At 39.9% G+C, this 22,737-nt stretch overlaps 2 protein-coding genes across 2 annotated transcripts; both read right to left on the reverse strand.

Moving 5' to 3' along the window:
- Positions 1-10,743: 10,743 nt before the first annotated feature.
- LOC306704974 (ATP-sensitive inward rectifier potassium channel 1-like) lies at positions 10,744-11,895 on the reverse strand (the record flags this gene model as incomplete). Its single annotated transcript, XM_079171602.1, has 1 exon — positions 10,744-11,895. One exon carries the CDS (start codon positions 11,893-11,895, stop codon positions 10,744-10,746), a length of 1,152 nt encoding a protein of 383 aa, XP_079027728.1.
- A 3,882-nt stretch (positions 11,896-15,777) lies between these two features.
- Positions 15,778-22,556, reverse strand: foxred1 (FAD-dependent oxidoreductase domain containing 1). The gene is made up of 11 exons (XM_079171599.1): positions 22,296-22,556; positions 21,699-21,919; positions 21,088-21,198; positions 20,298-20,416; positions 20,100-20,194; positions 19,463-19,564; positions 19,184-19,260; positions 18,785-18,912; positions 18,151-18,280; positions 17,969-18,073; positions 15,778-17,339 (listed from the first exon to the last, which is right to left on the reverse strand). The coding sequence occupies exons 1-11, from the start codon at positions 22,438-22,440 to the stop codon at positions 17,085-17,087; spliced, it is 1,488 nt and encodes a 495-aa protein (XP_079027725.1). The 5' UTR covers positions 22,441-22,556; the 3' UTR covers positions 15,778-17,084.
- Positions 22,557-22,737: the final 181 nt, after the last annotated feature.

The raw sequence follows: 22,737 nt of genomic DNA on the forward strand, positions 1-22,737 counted from the left end.
ACATCTTTTAAAGATCCATATTCTGAGAAAAAGAGTGAAGGAAATATTCTTAAATGCATTTCAAGACTTTAGAATCCGACTTTTGGCCATCGTTCATATCTAACAACACAAACTAACTGCTGAGATCTGTGAATGCAGCGACCTCGCTAAAAAGAAGTGCAAAGAGAAGCAATATTTCTGAGCAATATTGTTGTTTTTAGCTCTACATTTCTGAATGGAGGTAAGAATTGGTTATCCTTTGATCCCTAACAGCAAAATGTTTAATGAACTGAAGCTGCTACAAACGACGACGTTTGATATATGAAATATGAGGAGGCTTCACACATTACCTTTAAACTAAGTTACCAGACAAACGCAGCCTTTTTGTCATTATTTAATTCTTTGTCTTTCTTCTTGACTTCCTATTTATTGTGAGATAAATGGTTGGTCAAATCATTGTCTGTTGCCACATTCACAGATCTTACTTTAGACTTCACAATGTTATTATATTAGTTTTAATAATTCAATTTTAATATGATGGCTAAAAGACACAATCTATTCTTTAAAAAGTCTGTTTTCTGTTACACACAATTTGGGTTTTTATTGACATTTGTCTCTCCAGGCTGCACGATGCCGTTAGCAGTATTTTACATTTTTGTTCTAACTGTTGTCTTTTCCTGGTTTCAAACAGCTGCATTACAGTAAAGTAATTTATCTGAACAGACTTTTCTTTCACTGTACTCATTTTATCCACATTACTGATGACGATTTATCAAAAATCTCATTGTTTTAAATGTGTGAAGGCACCAGTAGTCACAATATCGATATCGAGGTATTTGGTTCAACAATATCATGATATTTGATTTTATTGCCCAGTCCTACTCTGATTTTATTTGTTTATTATTTTCTATATCTATCTTTTATTTAGTTTCATGCCTTTTTTAAATGCGTCAATAAGTTTGATTTGAGAATTCTTCTTATTTACTGTACAGATATATGAGAGAGGCGTCGATCTTCTCATCTTAACGGCATGAAAGCGAATAAGCATTTAACAAAATAACTGTACTTCTGTCTTCAGGAGATAAACTTGATGTAACTGGGCGCTGGCTCCAACCAAACATGCAGTTCTGTGTCCACTCAGGAAAAACAAACGCAGTGCTGCTTCTTCACCTGTAGCACAGATGGACTCGGTGGATCTCATGTTGCCCCCCCCTCCCTCCATCCTCTAGTCATAACCACAGTGACACCACATCACCTCATTCCCTTGTTGCAGTGAGATTTGACCGAATGAAGGTCGGCTCCTGAGAGAGTCTGAAACAAACAAACAAAAAACAAACCTGGGATTTAAATTCAGGCCGGATGATTCATGTGTTTTTTTTATTTTTAAATATCCTCAAAATGTAACGTGGTTGTTTCTGCGACTGTGAGTTTTGTTTGTCCGCTCTTATTATATTGTGCGTCTCTTTTTTATAATCTAAGGATTCATCCCAGCAGCCTTTTGGGGGAAAGAAAAAAAAGCAGTAATGACAGATAAAAAAAGTAAAATAGAATACTGCCACTCACTGAGCCAAACCCCCCCCCCCTGAAACATCTCGGGATGATTTGCATCTGTAGTGTCTGAGATGAAGGAAGCCGCTGCAGGCGTTTCCTACCAGGTGATTGGAAGCGATGTCAAAGCCGATCGGCGGCGCAGTGAGCGGAGACGAGCTAATAATATCCAAGTCGAGTCGTTTCCCGTCGGCGGCTCCTTGTGTGTTCAGCAGCTGTGGTTCCAGTACGTGTGACTGGACGCATGCTGGGAAATGTCAACTTGTGGGAAGTTCTGATCTTTGACCTCGTTATACAAAAATGACAAAGCCAACCCGCTTTATTAGCTCCAACGTACCCTGCGTGGCATTTGAATGTCATATAATAAGTGGATTATTGGTGTTTGAAAGTCAGAGGCCTCGTGTATTAACTGTTTATGGATTTACAACAAAAATATATGAATAAGACGGTTAAAATTCGTTAGTTCATGTTAAAGAGCAACACGGACAAAATACACAAAGACTACAAGTGCTGGGATGCAACTAAAGTACTGTACTTAAGTAGAAATTCAAGGTAATTGTACTTTAAGTATTTTTATTGTACTTGTTTTACTCCACTACATTTCTCTGACAGCTTTAGTTTTCATCCACTTCCTGTCCAGTGAAAACCACGTAGCTCCAGATGCGTTGTTGAATGTTTGAGATAAACTCAAAGATGAAGAAATCCTACTACTTCTTAAACTAAATAAACCCTTTAAAAAGCCTCTTGGATCAGCTGGAAAACACATCGTCACAAAGCTAGAAACAGGCTGTTTGTTCTTTTTAGAGATACGTGGTTCTCACAGGACAGAATATGATGCATTGATGAAGATTAAACTAGTTAAAAACATGCAACTTGCACATTAATTAATCCAGAAACATCAGATATAATTGTAAAACACTGTCTGGGAACATTTTAATACCTTTACTTTTCATACATTAGGTATATTTTGCTGTTAATAGTAGAAAATCTGGATGTTGAAGAACAGAAAATGCTCATTCTTCTTGCTGTGTACAGTTGGTATTTTTACACCAAACCAAAGGACGGCTGTGATCTTGAATACACTCACTTGAGACTAGTGTCATAAAACCTCTGGAGACGCCGTTATTACTGAATAAGACTCGACCACAAAGAGCTGTGACGGATACTTTCCGGAGCCAAAATAATTTCTGCTGAACGATCGTAAGACTTTCATGTTTTCCAGTCTGCTTTAAACCAACAAAGGCCACAATAAAAGCTTTGGAATCGCATCGTTAAAGATGGAAATGTTTCAGTCCGCTGATATAGTGAAGCCTGTCGGCTGCAACATCCAAACGTAACGCTCAAATAAAACTATTTGATGTAGTTTAAGAACTGCAAGTTAATATTTCTGTGTTTTAGCTCCGTTCTCACTGTGAGTCAGAAGGAGCTTCACAATAAGTTAAGTAGGTTACAAATACACAGGAGAAGTCAGATATACCTCAGAGCTAAGCAGAGGAACCGGCAGCAGCATCAAAAAGATGAATAAAATAAATAAGTGACTGCAAAGTGGTTTAGAAGTGGTTCCCAATGTGTGGGTCGAGTCCCCACAAAGAGGCCACAGGATAGATTTGAGGGCTCCAGAGATAATTAACAAAAGTTTCCTCTTACAACAGTAGAGATGATATCTGACTGAGAAGTTACTCCTCATTGTTTACTTTTTTTTGGGTTGAAAAAAGCTGGGTGGATTTTGGACGTAGTGGGCAGAAACAGGCCAACAAACAAATGCAGATGTTTTCTCTGCATCTGCTGAATTAGTAAATGAGCAACTGTCTTCTAACATGTTCATCATTTTAACTTTATAAGGAGATAATATGTTAGTGCTGTGATCACAGCTTGTTTCTGATGCCCCCTAGTGGCCAAAAAGAGGGGTTTTACTTCACTACATGAAGAAAGAACATTTTTATTTTATATATATTTTTTTCCCGTAAAATAGACTCATAACTGAGAAGAAGAAGAAATCAGATTCAACCAATAATTCCTTTTTAATGCTTTTAAGCTATAGAGACTCCATATCGCATTAGTTCAGATTCAAAGAGGCAATAAATGTTTGATAGGGTGAATAATAAAAGCACTTATCTTAATGGCAGCAGGTGTGTGACTGGAAGGTCACTGGTTTCACTGGTCCAGCTGGGAGGAAAACATCATCTGTCCTCAAATGTGGGCAGAACAAAACACCTAAAAATGCTTCATACAGATTCATTTTGAACTGATTTGGGTTCAATAAATCATGTAATTTTGGGCCAAAGTTATGATTGATTAGTGATATTAGAATATATTTTATTAAGTTAACTACATACCGCTCTGGTTTATTCCTACGGGACATTTTGACACCGGTCTTTGTGATGCAACCGAGTCCCAATCATGCTAAAATATTTATATCGAGTACATTAGTCCAGCTGCTCTCTCCGTATGGATGCGGAGCCACTGAACCGTAAACGTGATGAATATTTTCGCTGGCAGCAGACCGGCTGAACATCTGATTTACTGAAACGCAACAAATGTGTGTTTGTGTCGAATCTGTTCAGCAGAAACATTATTTCTGGAACAATAGTTTGAAAAGATTGTGCAACGTTTTCTTAACTCACAGCCACCGAAGCAGAAACGGCTGCTTCACTCACTTCAGTCCATGCGGAAGAATAACAAATACTCTATTACAAGTCAAAAAATCCTACATTCAAAATGTAATTTAAGTCAAAATATGTACGCATTACCAACAAAATGTAGTATCAAAAGTACTCATAATGCAGAGTGGCTGCTGTCATTACTATTATTTCATTGGATCATTATTGATGTATTAATATAAAAGCGGCACTTTAATGTTGCTGTTGCTCAAAGTGGAGCTAATTTTAACTACTTCATATTCTTTGGGTTGTTTAATCTGCAACAATGGGTCATGTTTTATGTGTTTTGTTTGTAAATTCTGACCTTTTTAAAGCCTTTGTTTGATCAGATTTTCAAAATGGTTGTTTTGTTTAAAACATTGCGAAACACTGTACTTGCAAATTCAAGGTAATTAGAAATTAACACAACCATAAACATCCACATACATATGAATGATACCAGCGGTTAGCAATCGATTGCAGCAGTTCGCAGGAGTTAGCAGCAGTTAGCGGCCGTTAGCAGCGGTAAGCGGTAGTTAACAGTAGTTAGCGGGAGTTAGCAGCAGTTGGCGAATGTTTGCAGCAGTAAGCAGCAGTTAGCTGCAGTTAGCGAGAGTTTGCGGCGGTTCGCAGCAGTTAGCGACGAGCTGGTTAAGAAAGTCAAACCACTCTGAAAGAGACATAGTTTTTTCTCAGCGGACCAAACCAGAGCTAAAAGAGAGTGAATATTTGACCGACATTTGTCTTCAAATGAATGTTAAAACTCTTCTGTGTCTGTTAACTGGCAGCTATTTGCAAACGCGTTAGCCGTAACGTTAAAGGATGCCAATATGTCAGTGCTGTGTCTTTTAGCTTGTTTTGGGGGGGTTTCTGTCTTTAATCAGCCAACAAAATGTCTCCACATTACTCTGACAATATGCCATCAAAAATTAAATGAGAAGATAAAAGCTGCTTTGAACAGACTCCCTTTAGTCTTATCGGGAAATGAAGGAGGTGTGAGTGTTGGGAAAATGAAAGCCCAGCGGTAATTACACACCAGAAATAGGTCCTAAATGAAACATAGCTCCATTAGCTCCACTGATTAATTAATTAATCATTTAAAAGTTAATTAAAAGGCAGCAGAGTTGCTCAGTGGTTAGCACTGTTACCTCCCAGCAGGTCCTATAATTGTCCTTTCTTAGTGGAAGTTACTACAGTTCATCCCTCCGTCCAAAACTTACCGGGGATTTGGAGATTTTAAATTGCCTGCAGTTCTGTGTGCATTCTTTCATCTTATAATAAGTCAGAGGATGTGATTTCATGCTCACTTGCTTAGAAAACTGCACAACACTTCTGCATTTGTTTGTCACCATGTCACCATGACGTGCTTTTAAATTATTTTTAAATTAACAATAGTGAATTAACAGTAATTGTTTGGACTTCACATGAATCCACAGACGAAATTATATAAATTAAAACTAGGGCTGCAACTCACGCTTATTTTCTGATGTTCTTGATCTTTAAAAGGCCGGAAAATTGAAAATAATTGCCCATCACAGTTGTTTAGTGCTGCAGCTGACGTCTTCAAGTTGCTTCAGTTTAAAAAAACAAACTAATACGTTAAATTTACTGAGATAAAACAAATAAAATCAGCAAATATGAGAAGCTGGAGCCAGAATTTTGCATTGCAGTCTTTAATTTTTACTCGATTTATGACTGAGATGATGAATCAAATATTGAAATGTTGATGTTTTGTTTCAGCATTTAAAAGAACAATCTAATACAACTAGACATTGAGTCTTTAATAGTCCTTTAATGGTGTCTATCATCAATTGGCTGTAGGTCATCTCTAAAGTGGGATATCAATACTTCAGGACATTAACACTTTTTATCCACGAGGCCTCTGATGTGTGAAAGATTATTGATCTGAAGGATGTGATCCTAAACATGATACTGTCAAGAAAAAAATACTCATTCTGGTGTTTAAATGAAGGCTGCTGGGAAAGTTCTTCTGCATGCTCAGCTTTACATACAGTAAGCAACCCACTAATATGATCATGTTGACATATTATTGAAGAACACTTTCAGTGGGATAACTTCATGCTAGCTAGTGTGTGTGTGTTTAAGTGTGTGTGTGTGTGTGTGTGTGTGTGTGTTTATGTGTGTGTGTTTGTGTCTGTGTCCTGCCAACATTCAATACATTCAAGTGACCTTAAACAACATGTTTACATGTGAAATGATTTCCATTTTGCTGCCCGTGTGGATCCAGGAGTTGTCAATAAAATAAATTTGCCATTCTGATTTGAGTTTGTTCTCTTGTTTGTCACTAAGTCAAGAAGTTTGATCTATAATTTCTTCTGTGTTATTGGACAGGTGTGTGAACACATAGAAGGTATTTGACTTAGTTTTTTTGTTGATCTCAGTGCACATACACAGAAATAGTCATACAGCTAAAAACAAGGAGCACCATATACGTATACCTACCTATATATATATATATAGATAGATAGATAGATAGATAGATAGATAGATAGATAGATAGATATATGTAATGATGTTTTGTAGTCTCATTCAGCCACTTGTTAGCGGCTGCCTTTTTTTGTTTCTTGTCATGTATTCATAGTTTCCTGTTTTCCAGAAAATAACCGCATGTGGGTTGGAACATTTTATGCCAAAGAGATTTTGCCAGATTGGGCGGCTCTACAATGAATGATGTCGGTAAAAATGAGCTTGGATTGACTCAATGCTGGTCCCCGCTGCTACCATGGAGCCCACACTGACACTAACTCCACTCCCTGAAAATGATCACATTTTTGGAAAAATGTAAAAGTGATTTCAGAGAGAAGCAGACAGACGGGTCTACAATATGTGATTGAAGTTTATATCCAGGATGTCAAACTGATTTATCAGTGAAAACATGTTAAAAAGATAAAGATAGAAGCTAAAGCTACAGATCACAGTGTAAAAGTGAACTATCACATCACCTGGAGATCAGAAGACAATGAAGTTAAGGAACAACGCTGTTCCTGTAAAGACAGGTAGGTATTCGCTGTTACAATCTTTATAAAGCAAGTCAGTATACCTCCAGTATAGCGTAACATAGAAGTGCTAACGCTAGGTAACAGTGTGCTAATGTACTGTGCTAATGTTAGCTCCACTGGTTTTTACTATGTATGATTGGCCACTCAGATTGCCAACTGAGCTTCCTCAGAGCTAGCAATAGCAAACAAAAAGCATGTGACAGCTCAATAATGTGATAAATCTTTAAATCAAAGGTCCATTTCTGACACCATGTCAGCCATGTTTGGGTTTGTGGCTTCAAAAAGACCATATTGTTGGTTGACAACTAACTTTAGTGGCCACTAAGATGTAAGAAGGACTGAATCAGGACCACAGGGCATGCTGGGATACGGACAGTATGTACTACACATCCAATAGGTGGTGCTATAATCACCTGGTACCCTGCTGCAATCGGATTGGCTATTGCTTAAGTACCTTTGTTCTCATTGGCTCGTAGTTGGCGTCCAAACATGGAGGCAGCAGAACGATACGGTAAAAAATGGGCAAAGATGGCTGACGTTACCCAAACTGACAGCACATAGAAACGTTAGGACGTAAAGAGCAAATTGAGGAGAGCAGGTAATTCATGTAGTCTAACTAAAAGCTGTAAAATAAATGTAGTACATTTTCATGTGAAATAGAAGTATAAAGTAGGATAAAACACAATCAAACACTGTAGTTTTCTTCATTTGGATGGTAAATCTGTAGTATTTATATAATTTTGAGGTAACAGTTAACCTTACATGTTCTTTACTTCAGTATTTCTTTCTTCTCCACAACAATTCAGAAGCAAATATTGTACATTTTACTCAACTATATTTATTTAATAACTTTAGTTACTTTGCAGATTCAAATCAATGACGCAAACTATAATTAATAAATACATTTTGATGTTATATGATATTATAGATCAAAATAACATTGTATTGATCTCCTGGGGGGAATTCACAAGCTACCCAGCATAAAGTATTTTAAACAATAGTGTTACATTAATGCATTAATAACTATGATCCAATAATATAATACCAGTATACATTGTTCTGATGTATTTAGTTTGTCTATTAATTGTAGCAGCTCTACATGATAAGATGTTTGTTAATTTAATCTATAGAAACTGAAGTAAACAGTGCAATATTTCTTAGTGGAGTAGAAGTATTAAGTAGCAGAAAATGCAAATACTCAAGTAAAATACAAGTACCCTCAAATTTATACGCAAGTACAGTACTTTGATAAATACTCAGTTACTTTCCATCCCTGATCAGATACCAAATATGACATAAAACACAGTACTCCATCATTTGTCATTTCAGAGTGTTACGGTGTAGTATTATTACGTGTACTAGACTTTTACTTGTAGCAGAGTACTTCTACACTGTGCATATTGCTTTTTTTTTTACTTACGTAAAGGATGTGAGCACTTCTTTTCCGCCTCTCTGTATATTTTTCCTATATCTCCATCACATATCATCAGTGGCTCTGTCACATTAACACACTCTGCATCTTCTCACTCAGCCCTCTCATCATTTTCTTTTTTCTTTCTTCTTCTGTGCAGCTTCAGACTCGCTGTGCCAATCCCTCTCAACACTTTTCTTTCCATTGTTATGCAGATGAAGCCCAGTTAATCCGAACGGGATGAAAAGCTATTCCAGAGGAATCTGCCTCACTGACAGAAAAAAAATGTCTTTAAATGAAAACTCCACCGCTGGATCACCTGCAGAGACGCACTCGGGGTCCATCACTCCAGCACGAAGCGGTGAGCGACTGTACCGGGTGATATTTTGCAGGGTGTTTGGGGGGAAAAGTGTGAGCATCAAAAGTTGATATGAAACATCACAGAGCATATGAAAGAGAGTCTGCTGGCAGAACTGGGACAGCTTGAAAATACAAAAAAAGAACATGTTTTATTGCAGCATTAATTGTTTATAATAATGTTTTTATGCTAATCGTGCTAAATCGTAGCAGCTCTCTAATGCTCTCTAGTGAGTTCTTATGGTATTTACATACCGTATGTTATATAATAGCAGAGAGAGAGATTATTTATAAGAGATGTGACAAAAGCACGAGTGTTGTGTTTAAAGACACACGCCTGATACTGATCACTGCCTCGTATGCTTAAATTCTCTTTAATTGATGCTGAAAATCATAACCAGCCGTGGTGGAAGAAGTATTCAGATCTTTTACTCTAATAAAAATAGAAATACAACAATGTGGAAACACTCTGTTACAAGTAAAAGTCCATCAAATATACAAATATGTGGATTATAGTTATGGGTGAATTAAAAGTGTAAGCGTCACTAATGTTGCAGCTGGTAAACATGAAGCTAATCATAGCGACATTATATATTGCTGGGTAGCTTAATGCATAGTGATACATCAGCATCTATTAGTTTATTTATAGGTTCTATTAATAATGTGAATCTGCAACGTCAAATTTTAATGTCCTTAACCAAAGTTGAGCTCATTTTAAAAAACGACTTTATATTAGATATACCCCTGACAGTAATGTTTATTGTCGATTAGTCTGTTGATTTCTGGGATTAATTGATTAATCGGTTTGTTTATTAAATGGTGAAAAATCCCTGTCCGAATTTCTCAAAGCTCGTCTCTTTATCGTGAAGAAGACTGCCACTTCAAAACATTGGTAAATTATTAAATTATTAAATATATATAATATAATCAGCCTAGCATAAAATGTAATAACTGTACTGAATACAGTGAAAGTATTTACTCAGCATTTGAGTAAATGTACTTTCAACCAGTGTTATTAATACCAGTATTAATCATAATTCTGACATTCCTGCATATTCAGACAACATATTCAACGTGTAGAATACCAAAAACACACATTAAGAATACACAAATATGTGAAAAAAAGGGTTTATTCCTAATACGGTTGTTATTTTCCCTGAGAAGAAGTTTCAGTGTTACAACAGTATGATGTACAAAAATGTAGACTGGTCGCAATTAAAATAATCTCATTTATTTATTAGCAGCTATGTCCACAGTTTCCTAACTATGAAGGCTTACAGTTGGTGTTTTAGTTGGACTAATGAGAGAACTCCAAAGGCCTGTCCTACTTCTGATTTCCTTCCACAGACTTTATAGCACACAGTTCTTATTATAACGGGCTCAGGCATTAATCTCCTCAAGACGTACCCACTGTGCCATCCAGTATTTTACCCCTTTCAGCTTTTTCATGCGTCAAAACTTCAATCCCTCTTTTATTCCCCCCCCCCCTTCTTCCACACATTACCTAGACAACGTCACATGTCCCAAAGGTGCTTTGATTGCAATGAGCTGCTGAGCAAAGAGCTTAACTCTCACTCATGTCTGAGTTTTTATCCACAGTTTGACTGTTTCTGCTGTTCGAGGCAAAAAAAAGAAAAGAAAACTAGATTAACTCAAATATTCGCTGGAGGAAGCAGATATTCTCTCCTCGTCCAGAGAGTCTGACTGAACAGTGAAACTTTGCTTCAAAGGGAAGTGGCTTTTTCACACTTCATTCCTCACTTCCTGATTCACGAGGGGTTTGCAACGCTCACATCTTGGTGATGTCCACGGAGTCGTGAATGTCGACCACCTGGAACCCCAAGTTGTCGATCCCCGACTTCTGCTGCTGGTTGTGGTTTTCTCCGTCCTGGCTGCTGTTGTGGTTTCTCTGGTCGGCGTCCGTCTCGAAGCAGCGGACGCAGTGCGGCGTGGTGACCCGGACGCTTTTGGAAAAGTTCGAGAAGTCCACGCGGTACTTCCCCGTCTTGGTGCGGGAGATGATGGGCAGGAAACTGTACCCCCACTGGATCTCCTGGGGGACGTAGGAGGTTCGGACCTGACAGGAGGAGCTGGTGGACTCGGCCGTGCCGTCCAAGAACACCACCAACTCAAAGTCCTGGTGGGGAAGAGAGTCCACCGACAGCTCGTAGAACGGACTCGATCTGTTGATCACGTGGTAGAGGGTCATCGGGCAAACGAAGAACAAGTTGTCCTTTCCGGCGTCGACCACAAAGTCGATGTCCACCTGGTCCAGAATGATGGTGTCTCCATCCGGTGTGCTCGTTGTCCGGAGCAGCTTACCGTAGATCTGGCTGCCGATCAACAAGGTCTTCCGAAGGTTCGCCACTCTGATCAGGAGACACAGACTTTCTTTCTTCAAGCAGATGACGGCCGTGTCGCTGAAGGTGACGGTCTTCGCCCTGTTTTTGGGCAAGGAGATCTTAGCCAAGATGACGCCGCACATGAAGCAGTTGATGAAGACGCCAATCAGCGATTGGACGATGATCAGAGCCACGGTGCCTGCGCAGTGGCCCGTCAGTGCCCTGCCACCGTACCCGATGGTGGTCTGGGTCTCCAGGGAGTAGAGGAACGCCGTTGTGAGGCCGTTGACGTTGTCTATGCACTGGACGTGTCCGTCGGTGCGGTTCTGGTCCGTCAGGTCCCCGTTGCTCTTTGCGATCCAGTACCACAGCAGGCTGAAAATGAACCAGCTGCCCGTGAACGAGGCCACGAACAGGAGGAGGACGAAGCGCCAGCGGATCTCCACGAACGTGGTCCACAGGTCCACCATGTACGCCAAATGGTTGCTGTATTCGATGTTGCCGAACTCGATGTTGCAGCGCCCGTCTTTACTGACCAGGCGAGCTTTGCGGCTTCGGTGTCCGGCCGGCTGGAGGTGACCCTGGAGCACCTGGAACATCCTGGAGCTGGAGAGAATCGTAGATTAGTACCCATGTGCATCGGTCAAAGTCAAGTCCATGTTCCCAAAATCACAAATTTGCCTCAAAGGGCTTCACAATCTGTGCAGCATACGACGACAAAGTTAGACTTAAGTCTTAATCAGGAAAAACCCTGAAGAAACCAACAGAGCAGCTAACTGAGCCTTAACATGTTATATAAAATATATATATATATATTTGCATTTATTTGATTGTTCAATTCACTTTAACAACCACAAATTTGTTTTTCATTGTGTTTCTACTTACTGTAAAGGATAAGTCTGTGATATTCTATATTTTTCATATTGTCAAAAAAAATCCAACAATTAATTAATTTAAACTAACAAGTATTGTCTGTATAACTGAAAACTTATATATCTTATTATTCTGTGTCTCAGAGCTCCAAACACATCACGCTGCTGTAAACACTCACTGGAGCATCAAATGTGTATACATCCGCGCTGAAAATAGTCCTCAACAAATGCACTATTTACTCCCGTTTGAGTAACGTTTGATTAATAACTACAGTTGTAAATTACTGAGCCTTCTAAAAAAAAATACAACTTTATATTTGTGACCTATTTTTTATAGATTTCCATCATCATGTGGCAGAACTAACACAGTGTTGGTTTTGGGCTTTTCATGAGATTTGTTGATAATATGAAAAATAAAGAATATTTATAATTTAACCTGAACGCGAACAATGTATCTCACTGTCGATAACTGTTCTCTGATAGAGAACAAACAGTGACTTAAAGACTTTAATTCCCCTTATTCATCATTAGATTATGACGGGCCTACAACAGAATAATGCAAGTTATTGTTATTTTCCCCGTTTGTACTGTTCAGTTTGAACCACGTGGTCCACTTTGAGTCTCACGTAACAGACTCAAGATTTACATTTCAGAGAACTAGAACTTGAAAAACAAATGTTTCTGTAATAAAACGTTTTAGACATTAAGAATAATCTTCATCTTTTTTTGATCACGCAACAGTCTTGTTTTCATTAAATCCTCATCACGTTGGTGTTGGACGAACACGGAGAACTACTTGTGCTATTGTCGTTGTTTTTCCAGCTATTAAGCCTTTGAGGGCTTAAAAGTACTGTTTTTGGATTCCTTTAGTTGTTTGTATGAAGCCACTAGTTAATATGCTGCTAGAGAACGTTTACAATCACATATAAAGTTATGAAAATGTTGAAGTAGCTTTCCTCTAAGCAGCCGAACTCCTCTAGTAAAAACAACCCTGTATGTGTTGGATATGAGACTCATTTGGGTTGTTAGAGGAATGACTAGCACTCTTTGACAAAATCTTTACAGAAAGTCTAAAAAAAGTAAATAAAATTCATCCACAATCAGTTCAAAGAAACAGAGAAAAGTTCACCGTACCTGCTACGGGAGACCATGGGCCCAGAGTGCTCACTGGATCTCTACTGGAACTTCAGACTTTCTCCCAGCGAGCGGCCAGGGAGGCGTTGGAAAGATTTTAATCCACAGTGAAATGTCCTAATCCCAGCCACATGCCACCGTGTACACTGGCTTCACACAGACAGCGGAGCCAGCCAGGGAGGCTCCCGCCAGGCGTCACTTCACGGTGGCTCCCTTCATCACTCAAGCAGTCACCACAGAAAGAAGTCTTAACGATAGTACCGGTGACTTCGGCTGTAAATGTCTCCCCAACGTGGGGAGAGGAACATGCAGCCCTCGGTGCTTTTGTGTGGCAGGAGGTGCATCCATTGAAGGGGCCTTTCGTGGCCGGTGCAGCACCCATGCTGCTTTTGTTTTCAGCCCTGAGAACATTTGGGATTTGCATCGGGCCTCACAAAGAAATCCCTCAATTGCGTTTCCCCTGGTTCCCCCTCACCCTCCCACCACCACCGCCGCCGCATTCGAACCCACAGGGCCAGCTCACATTTGCATCAAAATGAAAGAGCTGCAGGGACAAAATGTCTTCGCCATATTTCTCCTGGCTGCAGAAGGCAGCATATTTCCATGATGGGTTATGATATATGAGGGTTTGAATTGATACGACGCCCCTCAGCGATGGACACAGATGCCATTAACTGGATGTAAATGAAGGGAGCGGGAGATGGATGAAGACTCAGTGTTTCTGATGTATTAATTCATCTGCAGAGAACCCGCAAGACTTTTACAGGCCTCTGTACTAACACATTTAAACAAATTTACAATAAAATTAGACCATAAAGAGCTAAATTAAAAACAAAGCATTAAGAATATAAAAAATGAGACAATTAGACAAACATGTTGCCGACTCATTCAAGGAAAAGTTCAACATTTTGGGAAGTAATCCCATTTGCTCTCTTGTTGAGTTGTAACATCTGTACGCTCAAAATGAAGCTAACTCAACTTAGCACAAATACTGTAAACATGGGAAACAGCTTAGCTCTGACCAAAGGTCCCCTCTAAAGCTCACAGATTAACTTGTTCTATGTTAATCCGTAGTGTGAAAAAGTTTATGTTTGTTGTTGATGATGTAGGACGGGGTTTATGTGCAGGACTGGAATTCTTGGTTGGGACCAGTTGAAGTTTACAGAGACTCCAGGAAGTTACATTTCATGTTGACTTCCTGTTGTTTTATAACCCTCCACGTGCACTATGGAGTCGCTTACTTGTAATAAGTGACTCTCAACCCTCTTGTGCAAGAATGCTCTTTCCTTCTATGGTTAGATATGCAACAATTAACCCACTGCTGGTAACGTCACAGTTTGATCATCAGAAAGACAGATCCATCATCTGAACTGATGTTTTTAATGGGAATGATTTGGTGCAGTATGAGTGGATATTAAGCTTCTTATTGTCTCGTTAATGGAAACATAATCCACTTTAGTACCAGCACTTTTAGTTTGCAGTCTTGCTTTTTTTCCAGTGACTGCTCTGCATGTCGCTCTCTTTGCAGGTGAGCTGCATTTTGCTGCAGGAAGTTAACATGTGGGGGGGGTCGTTCTGTAGTTCCATGAGAAAACCACAACACAGTTTGCACCATCAAGCACACAAAATGCAAAATGGTGTGCACCAAACAGACATTCCCCTCTAGACTTTAAAGCCCAAAGAGGTCAAAGTATCCAATAATTAACGATAAAGCAGAAATTAACACAAATCAGACCCATCAGATTTATCTCGTGGCCCTTTTGAGGGACCCACAGAACTAAACTAGCTAACTGTACATAAAGGAGGAAAAACTACCTCAAGCAGCTACAGCAATAAAATAAAGCTTCTGCATTCATGTGTGTATTAAAGGAACATTTCTGGGTCAGTTACTGGTCCCGAACAAAGACATGAAATCACGTAAAACTATGATTTCAGCACGGATTAAACAAGCAAGAACACCGGTGGTAATTAATGAGCTGTAGAGGAGATGGGTAAAAGGACAAGAAGTCTGGAAACAAAACCATCCAAGTTTTTTCATTCTCAAAGTAAATAAACACCAATACGTAGTACCGATCTGAGACATTTCTACTTCTATCAGGTCATCATTCAGGCCTTTATAGAAAGTATTACTCTTTACGCAACATACTTTAATGATCTAAATACTAAGAAATGAGCCGTTAATGTTGATCCTGAGAGCAGTGAAAAGCTTAATGTGCCACATATGAGACACATTAATATGTGAGCCGTTAAAGTATTAAACAAGACGAATTAACTAAGCTTGTCAAAGTTAATATTGGGTGAATAACCTGTGAGACTAACCGACACCATGATGTAATATGCATGCACCTCATTAATTCATCCCGTCTTTAAAAAACATTAATAATTGAAGCGTATCGGGGTCTTTTTATTAGTCATGTTCCACAAGAACGTCATATTTTCCCTTTAGCTTAAAGTTTGAAATTGAAAAAGCTTGAAGGTTTTTAAAAAGGTACTTTATTTTATTGAGGCCCTGATCCGTTCTACCTTGAAATTGCAAATTCAAATTTAGCTTCAACAGTTTGACTTAAAGTGGGACGATGGTCCTCGTGTTATTAGAATCCCACAGAAATGTCTCCATCTGGTGCCCAACGTCTCACACAACAGCAGAACACATCTATTGTACATTTTGAGGTACTATTTCCATTCTGTTACATTTCAGAGGGAGATGTTGTATCTTTTACTCCACTACATTGATGACTTCAGTTTCCGGTTACATTTTTACAGATTAATGCAAAATATATAAAACAGTCAACTCACACATTTGGACGTTTTGCATTGTTATTACAGATTTAGCTCCCCGTCAGCATACAGTGATGCTTACACATTAAATTATCCAATAATATAATATCCATTACTCTAAAATGGGCCAATCTGCAGAACAAATTCAACTTTTGTTACTTCTAAGTACATTTTGATTTTCAGGACGTGACACTAACTTTTTAAAAAGTGGTTGCCTGTTTGGCAACGAGGCATCAGCTTTTGGTTGCCATTTTTAGGTCACCTTATATTTTGAATAATTAAGATGCTATGCAGTTATATGTCAGCTTAATAATGAAAATGTGACATGCAGACAAGTCATCTGTATGTCATACATACTTTGCAGCATATTCCTTTTTGTCTTTCCTTCAGGTTCATCTGTTTTTTGTCTGTTCAATCAATTTGAACATTTGTTGACGGGTTCGTCAAACTTTCAAAAAACGTCATTTTTTTCGCATGTGTGCACGCGAGATAACGCACATGGACGGTCGTCTGGTTCTGACTGTACCAGCGGTATTTAAATATCACTAACGCAACACATACATAAAAATATATATGTAATTTTTGCTGTTTGCTGTCCCTATTTTTCATAAGAATTTCTCACAATCGGAAGCTGGTACTCGTTACTGTGGAGCCCAGATACAAATACTTTACTACAAGTAAAAGTCCTGCATTCAGAGTATTTCTACACTGTGTAATTGCTACTTTCACTAGAAAGATTAGAGTACTTCTTCCTCCGAGACAGGAAGTCTTTGGTGTCAAAGTGGGTTTTGTTGTCCCTGTCCGACCCCCCAGACCTGCTCCCTCTGAGGCTCTGACATAACGTCACACCTCCTCTCCGCTTCATATTTTCTGAAAAGTTTGTGGGGTTTTTTTTCTCCACCATCACTGATAGGAATAATGTTCACAACTACAAAAATGGAGCCCGAAGTTGTGACTCTTTTGGCATCAGCAGGAGCGCGAAGGCGTCCGGGTCCCGGCCTCCTCTACACGATGTTCCTCTCCCGCATCGGCTCCTGGGCCAGAACGCGCCGGAAGCCGAGGCCGCTCAGGTTCAGCGTGGTGAAGTCTCCGTCCAGGATCAGCTCGGCCACGGACCGACCCACCGCGGGGGAGTGCTGCAGGCCGTGGCCGCTGAAGCCGGTGGCAAAGTACATGTTGTTGATGAGCGGGTGCATCCCGATGATGCCGTTCTGGTCCAAGGTGTTGTAGTCGTAGAAACCGGCCCACGCACCCGTCACCTGAGGGGCGGAACGAGAGAAGAAGAACTTAAGACACTTTAATCCGGATGATTGTTAACGTTGTGATTGCAGCGTTGCATAAAAGGATAAATACTGTTTAACCTGTGTGATCGTATACATCTATATTTTAAATCAGTGATTAGAGAGAAAGTTACAGACGTTAGACGGTTTGTTTCTGAACTTTGCTGGCAAACATTCGACTGACAGCTAGAGAGACGGACGGGTAACGTTCTCACTCACCAAGCTGCTGCCGTTTAGATTCAATTATTACTTTATTATTGTGACGTTTTCTGACAAAAATCAACGTGATGTGCACACTGTTTCCTGTAGAAACGTACACATCAAGGAGAAGTTTTATACATTTGTTTTGGAGCTTAGTGACAACAGAGGGCTGAAAGTTATAAAAAAAGATAATTTATTTAATCGGCTAAATGATGTGATCAAACTCTAAAAGTTATCTGCAACGGTTGAGGCTTTGGACAAGCTTAAGAAAAACAAAAAAATATCAGTATTGGCTTTAATAAAATCATGATGAGAGTAATTAGATGAAGTGCACCAGCATAAGAAAAGAATGACTGCCAAGCAAAGAGACGAATGAAACCTCTTTATACATCGACGTATAAACCTACCTTCAGCTTCTCGAAGGCTGGAACACGAGAGGCCAATCTGGGCCAGACCTTGTCCTCAAAAAACTGGTGATCCACCTCCAGGTTACTGGTGTCTGGCTCCTCCCCCTGAGGAGGAAATAAATAAACATTAATTCTTTATCATAAAATAGGAGAAAAAGAAACAGCTCAGAAGAATAACAAACCTCCTCTGGCGACATGCCGGTGATGTAGTTCCCTCCTAAGCCTTCTCTCCTGAAGTACACTCCAGAGTAATCAATCAGGAAGGGCGTGTCTAGACCTGGACCGTCAGGACAGTGGACCACATACACATACCTGAAGAAGAAGAGATGTCTTTCAAAGACACAAAGACTCTCTGGACAAACAGTGATTTTACTGATCTACAGCTGCCTCCATCAGTCAGTTAGTGTTATTGAGTGACTTCGGTGTTTTAAAGGGTTAGTTTGGATTCTAATAATAATAATAAAACACCCTGCAGGTGAGTTATTTACAAGTGTGGCCGTTCAGAAAGACTTTTAATCACTTGTTTTCCCGCCGTGTTTGAACAACATGTCGTATAAACCTTTTTTCTTTGCTTTAAGTGTGTGCATCCATTTTGGGTGAGCAGTGAAGGACTTAACGCCACAATTCTTACCCTCTGTGTTTAAAAAGAGCTACAATTGATGTGAAAACCCTCAAATTAAGGCTGAAAGTCGGCACTACAACGTCAGAATGCTAAAGAGCTGCCCTCTAAGAGTCCCTTTGAAAAGAAAACTAGACATTCTGACAGCAATTAGGTTGAAAAAGAATGAAAATAAGCCACTTGAAGTCACCGGCGACCTTTTGCGCGGCTCCACGGGCAGAGGGATTCCCAGCATCTCTGGCAGCCGAGCAGAAAAGGCTCCCGCTGCATTCACCACGATGGCACATTCCACCGGCTGGTACTCCAGACTGTTGGGCATCTGCACCTGCTCAACACGGGACATCCCATCATGAACAGCGCTGCGCTGCTGCCTCGGTATTTAAAGGCACATTGACTACATTAACCCGACTACAATTCACCTACAAGAGGCAGCACTTTATTCAGTTTGAAGACATTAATTTGCAATATTCAGAAAGACGTTTTTAATTCTATGTTGGATTTAAATCTATCTCGGCCTTTTCAACAACAACAAAAAAGAAGATTCTCGGCTCAAACAACTAGACAGGTTGATTGACAGCTACGTGATGCTCACTCACTTTGACAGATCTGATCCTCCTGAGATCCATTTCATCACCATCAGCAGATAAAATCCGGCTGGTTGTGTATTTTATATCTGAGGAAGGAATAGAAACATTCACACAAAGGAAATCATCGTGACGAGACTACGGTTGGAATTTGTTTAGTTTTTTTGCACAATTTCAATATAAAAACGTAACTTTTAACCGTGAACTTAAAACGAAGGCTGAGGTTCTGAAATAATCAGAGTTACTGTACATCGGGATGTTTTTGGTGTCAGGAGGACCACAGTAACAAACCTGTGACTTCTCCACAGCACTGGATGGCTCCCATGGAGAGAGCCTTCCTCCTGAAGGCGTTCAGCAGAGTCCAGGGGTCGAACCAGCCCTCGTTCTCCAAGCCTGCAAGTCAGGACGGAGGGGTAAGAAGTGACACACACACACACACACACACACACACACACACACACACACACACACACACACACACACACACACACACACACACACACACACACACACACACACACACGGTTTACTAGTGTCACACTTCTTCATGAATTCACTAGAATCATAAAGTGTAAATGAGTAACTACAATGAGGAATCACAAACAGTCGAACTAGGAAACACTAAAGAGCAAAATGAACAGATACGTTGTGACTGCATGGCTTATTTCTGGTCTCAAACGTGTTCAGGAACATATTTTAGTTCACTGTTCGGCTGTAAAATAAGAAAGTTTGTGTTCACAGCTTTTCCAAAAGATATAACCAAAATACTCCGGTCCATGAACTCCTTTTTGAACGTCGATATGATCTTGAACATCACTTTTTGGGAGTTCCTCTGTCACATTATGATCTTAGTAAATCTGACCACACTTTGAACTGTTACGACATTAAGGAGTGATTAAATATCAGCCCGTGTGTTATCTGCTCTCACCGTGTGAGGCGAGCGCCACTCCGTCTGTGTTTATCCACGGAAACTTCTCCTTCAGTTGTGTCGGAGAGAGGAGGGACACTTTGGCTCCGGCGTTCCTACAATCACAAAGTGAGGTCGTTTAATTGATGAATAATAACCCCTGAAGTCAAAATGTCCAAATAGAATGTCTGAATGGAGAGTCTCCGTTAGATGAAACACCTCTGGGTGCTGTAGTTCTCCTCCATGATGTGAGCCACCTCCTCGCTGGCCAGGAACAGGTACCCTGACTGGTTGAACTGGAGGTCCACCGGGTCTTCATTCAGCACACCGAGGTGTTCCTGAGACACAGAGGGTCATTTATCTACTCACAACACGTTACAAAATATACAAACAGATGCACCACGCTGCTGTCAATGGGTTTTAGAATTTTTTGAAATATTGCCTTTAAAAAAATATATATTTTACTCACTTAATTTATTGTATTTAAGATGAACGACTGTATGTTTTATTGTTAATTATATATTATTTATTTTATTATCTTTAAGTGGAAATGTAGTATCCTATTTTATTGTTAATTTATTTATCACTTATTTTTATTGTATTTAACTTTAAACATTTTATTCAATTTTATCTTAGTTGATTTTTTAAATTAAATTAAATTATTTTATTCATCACTTATTTTATTGTATTTAAGTTTAACCGTTTTATTCTAACTAACTTCTTCTATGTTGTTGTCATTGTATTTACCACTCATAACTCATTAAGATATATAAATGTTATTGTTAGTCTATTAATCTAGTTTCTATTTCACATGTTTTACTACTTTTTCCGTTATTAAGCTTTTAATTCTATTTCATGACACTTATAATTTGTCTCAAACTGTTAAATAGTTTTTGTTTTTTCTGTTGTTTTCTCTGTCAACACTCAAAATATTAACACGACACAAGTGACGTTTACTGATTTAAAGACCCGTCATGGTGGAGCTGAGACACAAACTGATGTGACCCACATTGATGTTCCTCATGAAGTCCGCGGAGGCCAGAGAGAGGTGGATGTTCTCGGGCAGAGAGAACTGCTGACGGATCCCTCCAGCAGACAGAACCGTGGAGGCCTGGGAGTACTGGGGAGAACCAGGAAGAAAGCAGTTAATGAAAGGTTGTGTAGAAGAAGAAGAAGCCTGCTGCATGCATGTAGAAGAAGAGGCCTGCTGCATGCATGTAGAAGTAGAAGAAGAGGCCTGCTGCATGCATGTAGAAGAAGAAGAAGAAGAGGCCTGCTGCATGCATGATGAAGAAGAAGAAGAAGAGGCCTGCTGCATGCTAAACCTTCTAGGACACAGAGATCCAGTCTGAGATCAATAAAATCAATCCTCTGCTCTCTAAAATCATCTGTTTTTTCCTTCTTAGCATCAGTAAAAACCTTTTGCAGACACCCTCACACACCTGTGATACCACAAGATGGCGCCATGAAAGCAAATGCAAAAAACAGAGTAAGAATACAGGTGACACAGGTGCTGGCCTGATTACTGACTGATGTAACTATCATTTAGGAGGCCATGTTCGATCGTGCATATAAAGTGTTTTTATATTGTATCATGAATGTTTGATCCTGGGGCCTCACCGTTAGGTCCTTCTCCACCACGAGAACCTTCACCCCTTCTCGCACCCTCTCCTTCTGCTTGAGCCAGTAGGCGATGGACCAGCCCACCACGCCGCCTCCGACGATCACGATGTCGGCCCTCTCCGGAGGAAGGTTCCGATTGATCTCCAGAGGGCTCCAGCTGCTGCCCGGCAGCGCGTCCGACGCCTTCTTCCTCATCGCCGAAAACTGGCTCTCCAGGTCTGAGCCACAAAAGCAGCAACTTCATTCTACTTCATCATCATTTGTGCAGCTGTTTACTCTCACCATGCAACTTAAGATATATCCTGAAGCTTTAGCTACCTCTCTACAATTCGGCATGTATATAAATTAATATAGTGTTAAAACAATTTGATATAACTTCACATATAAGTGGAGTATCTACTGTAACGTTGGCGTAAGGAGCAGTGGGGACAACTGTAAAAGTGTGCATGCCGAAATGTAGAGCGAGTTATAACAATCCAACAGTTTCAGATGTTGCAAACAGGTTGCATACATATGTGCATAAACAAATAATTACAATAATATGCAAATTTCTGGATGAGAAGTTAGCTAGCTCCTTTCTTTTCAGCCCCCCACCTTTGAAGAAGTCATTCTGGAGAGGCGTGCCTGTACTCAGGCTTTGACTCAACGGTAGATGTCCACACAGCCGCGTGTGTCGTCTGGAGACAAATAGTCCACGAGCCGTCCGCACCGTCACGTGCAGCCTGCAACACGTGGACATCGCTGCGAGCTAACTAGCTACTTAGCTAGTCGTATTAAACCAAACCAAAACAACCACAACAACGACGTGGAGACACTTGTCTTCTCTTGAAGTGTATGTGTACACGTCCACCGGCACAGTCATCAGAAATGTGTCAGCGAGGTCGATTTAAAGTCCGAATAATCACAAGGAGGAAGAGGAAACACCGGTTAGACGGCGCTTTCCTTCAAAATAAAAGCACACATTTGGATATGGCTCCAACATGATATCACTTCTGGGGTAAAGTAAACAAGGGGCACAAACTGGAGGCAAGGAATG

The sequence above is a fragment of the Pholis gunnellus genome (assembly GCF_910591455.1).
Source record: "Pholis gunnellus genome assembly, chromosome: 13".
Classification (NCBI taxonomy): Eukaryota; Metazoa; Chordata; class Actinopteri; order Perciformes; family Pholidae; genus Pholis; species Pholis gunnellus.